General features: G+C 44.2%; 1 protein-coding gene across 1 annotated transcript in view; it reads left to right on the forward strand.

The window, feature by feature from the left end:
* Positions 1-4,096, forward strand: part of STYXL2 (serine/threonine/tyrosine interacting like 2) — a 26,940-nt gene that overhangs the window by 2,919 nt on the left and 19,925 nt on the right. Inside the window, exon 2 of the mRNA XM_045297952.1 lies at positions 1,226-1,320. Within this exon, the coding sequence (XP_045153887.1) occupies positions 1,226-1,320 (95 nt within the window). The remainder of the gene's footprint in view (positions 1-1,225; positions 1,321-4,096) is intronic.

The following is a 4,096-nucleotide window of genomic DNA, read 5'->3' on the forward strand; positions in this document are numbered from 1 at the left end:
GGTCTAGCCAGTCTTGCAAGATAGAATTTGAGTCATGGTAGTGGGAGCGGGGAGGAAACCTTTAGGAACTAGAGGAAGTCAACAAACTTTATCACCCCTCTGTCTACCCATCCGTCCGTGCTTTCAACAAATATGTTGTGCGTATTTCCTTGTATCACATTCTCTGTTCAGCCTGGGGGTCTGGCTGGAGTTGCTTCCACCACCTGACTCACCCCTCATTCCAATGCAAATGATAACCATGTGCGTGGTAGACAGACGACTGACTGAAGAGCAAGATTGACCTCTATGTTTGCAACGTAGCTCTGGAATGTGCTACCGTGGTGAGCACTTTTCTTAATCTTTCTGAACCACTTATTTTGAGGGATTTGTCAGAATTAAGAAAGTTGCTCAAAAATTGTATTTATCAAATTCCCCTACTTAAAAAACAAAAGAAAACAAAAACCCTATCTGGAGCTAAAGGAAAGAGCAAGGAAAAAAAAGAAAGAAAGAAAGAAATACCCAAAGCTTACTCTAAAACCTGGAAAACAGGAGAATTCACTCCGAAGGAGAGGACCCACCTCTACCCTTGGGCTGCAGTCTCTGTGCTAGGTTCTCCATGTTCCCCAGAAATTCACTTGGAAACTTTTGATGAATTCATTCTGGGACATTGCCTTGACCATTACGTCAAGTAACTTTATCCACTTGCCCCTGATGCTGGATATCTTGTGCTCAGAACCACGGCCTGTGTGTTTGAGGACATCTTTGGCAGTTCTCCTGGTGCTGTGCCCTTTCCCATGAAGGGAGTGATGGTAAGGCTACCCAGCCCAACCAGCCCAACCGAGCCCTCGAAGAGACAGCGTTAGGAATATGCTGTGATATAAGGAGCAGAGGAACCTGGGGAACAGGAAAGCAAAAATGATCAGTTAACGGCGGGAGCACAGTAGAGAAAGAGAGACCACATTAGGGTGAATTCGTAACAACCACAAACATACTCTTTTCCCTCCACAACCCAGACTCCGTGCTATTCAACATCAACTCAAGTGCCTTACAAATGGAAGGGCCATTGAGCAGGGTGCCCAATGTCCTCCCTTCCCAGGACCCCTCAGTTTGGGAAGGTCTTGTGTTTGCCTTTTTCACCCTGTTCTCCACAGGTGGCTAAAGTCAAAACCAGGCTTCTCCTTGTGAAAACATGTCTTCAGTTCAGACTCTGCCCAGGGTCATCTCACGTGAATGTCCTTTTTCTTAGGTACTCAATGGTCTCAGATGCCGAGACAGAAAGCATCTTCATGGAGCCCATTCACCTCTCCTCAGCCATTGCAGCCAAACAGATCATCAACGAAGGTAATGCCCGCAGAAGCTGGGGAGGAACAGGTTGAGTCCAACAGTCATATGGAAACTGGGCAGGGATGGGCATTAGAAGGTGTGAATGTGCCTTTCACAGTAAGAGGAGCAGATGCAAAGCAGGCAATCGTGTAACCCTCCTCTATCAGCCTTCACAGGGCAGAGGTGGAAACTATTACACATCTTCGTGAGCAATTATCCAGTCGACAGACAAGGAGGCAATGCCAGGTGGTTGAATCGACCTCAGAGCCACTCCCTCCCCGGATTCAGTTGTCTGGTTAACTTCAAGGGCCCTGGGAAGACTTAGAGCTAGGAGCCTCAAGAGCAGTGGTTCTCAACCTATAGGTCGCAACCCCTTTGGGGGTTGAACGACCCTTTCACAGGGGTTGCCTAAGACCATCAGAAAACACATATTTCCGGTGGTCTTAGGAACCGAGACAGTGCTCCTCTATCCGTCTCCAGGCGGGTCCACCCACATGCAGGTACCCCCACCTATGAGTACCCTGCGTGAAGACTGTTACACATGTTACACCATGCTTCAAGACAAAATTTCATCTATTTGTCATTAAAATAAACATTTCAAAATATATAATTACATATTGTATTTGTGATGAATCACTATGCCTTAAGTATGTTCAATTTGTAACAATGAAAATACATCCTGCATACCAGATATTTACATGATGATTCATAACAGTAGCAAAATGACAGTTATGAAGTAGCAACGAAAATCATTTTCTGGTTGGGGCGTCACCACCCCATGAGGAATTGTATGAAAGGGTCGTGGCACAAGGAAGGCTGAGAACCACTGATCTAGAGAATTCTTTCCAAAGGGATGCCTGCACTTAAGTTTGCATTTCTATTAGTTGTTTAAAGGTGGTCTTCAAACTGGAGTCTGCATATAAGAGAACATAGGGTGGGGGACAGATGTTAATATTGACATTGATTTTTCTTTCCAAAACATTTTATTAGAAGCTTATCCCGACATCGTACCATTCCATAGTTCAGTGCTGTACAATTGCTACCAAAATCAGTTTCAAAATATTTTCTTCCTTCTTGAGCTCTTTGATATTAGCTCCTCCTTAATTCCCCTCCTCCCCCGCTCTACCCCCCAGGAACACGTATTCTAGTTGTTGTCTCAATAGATTCACCCATCCTGGTTCTCATGTACCGAAAACCATAGAGAAACACATAGCACAGAGTCAAGAAGGCTACCAACAGTGACAAAATACAGAAATAAATCCCAATATGAAAAAACACACTGAAAATGTTAAAAGATAAAGCCCAAAGTGTATCAGAAGGGAGATCAAGCGACAAGATTTTAACTATTCAAGTCAGATTTATCATTTTAATCAACTATAGTCATCTCTCTAATATTCTCATCTGATAACCAGGTTATTCCCATACCTCAATTGTAGTTAAACGGGAATCACCAGAAGCGTATTCCCTGGGTACATCCTGCTTCCATGTGGGTTTAGTTGATGTCTTGCTTCATTAGCTGCTTGTTTGGAAACAAGCCTTTAAGACCTCAGACACTGCTCTATCTGATAGCCGGGCACCATCTAGTTTCTTCACAACATTTTGCTGTAGCACCCAAATCTTCTGTGTTTTCTTTATGAGGGTGAGTATCAAGCAGGATCATGTCGTAAGAACTAATTGTTCTTAGATTGGAATTAGGATTAAGTGCAAACCCAAAATCCATCTTGAATCTATGTTTTTTATCTGCCCCTGGTTCACTTTAGAGAATCCTTGTAAACTTATGGGAGAGGATCTTATTGATCCTCTCCCTAGAGCACAAGGACTGCTATTCATAGTGTCACTGATTGGCCCTTGGTACTAATTTTAAAACACTATTGAGAGAGGGAGATTGAACAAGTGTAGGTTAACTACATATCGCAATATCTTGGTTATTCACTTGTACAGAATCAATCCTTACATGACTGAATGCTATTTGCACAAACAATGGGAGTTAGTGGTCAGTCAAAACTTACAATAATATTCACTGACAATGACATTGAATTTTGACGTGGATGGTGCACTCCTAGATTGTATTTAAGGATGCTCTGCCTGGTTGGAAGAGTTATCTAATCATTTTGGGACAAGTAGTCATTTTAGATTTGTTCCATTCCTTTTCCCTAAGTGACTTCTAAAGACATCTGTTGGCTGAGGTGGGGTTAGAGCCAGAGCCGTTGATGAAATAGGGCCCAGTTACTCTTTGGGCTAATGCTGGCCTCCACTGCTGATGGTCATGGTCCCTTCTGGTTCTAGTCATGAAGCCACACAAGCTGCCCTTTCTCTGCCATAACATCAGCCTTTTGGGGTCCCGAGGTCCATTGGCTTCTCAGGAGGCCCCTTCCTCAAGGATCTCTGAATATCCTGCATCCATTTCCATCTACTCCTGTGGTTGTTCTGGTCATCTGTGAGGCATCCTCTTCTCAAACCCCCTCTGTTGTGTTTTCTTTTTCTCTTTAACCACCCTACCTGGGGTCTGTGCTATCTTATTCTAAGCTGGGTCCAGCCCCAGGGACTCAGACAGTGTCTTCAGCCAGGGTCCAGTTTTCTCTGAATTACTCACAGCACCACCCCCACGCTGGAAGATCTTTGCCTCCTCCTGTGTTGTTGGGAATTCCCCTTGTCATCCGTCATCCATCTCCACCTCCCCTGCTCTGGGCTTCACTCCACAGTCTGCTCTCCAGACTTGGGTCCTTGCTAAGTAAAACCCCAGCTTGGGTGAAAAACTTTATCTCTTTCTAAAAAGGCACTTTTTTTTTTTTGG

The sequence above is a fragment of the Echinops telfairi genome, unplaced genomic scaffold (assembly GCF_000313985.2).
Source record: "Echinops telfairi isolate 266 unplaced genomic scaffold, ASM31398v2 ScPeMD7_7424;HRSCAF=8462, whole genome shotgun sequence".
Classification (NCBI taxonomy): Eukaryota; Metazoa; Chordata; class Mammalia; order Afrosoricida; family Tenrecidae; genus Echinops; species Echinops telfairi.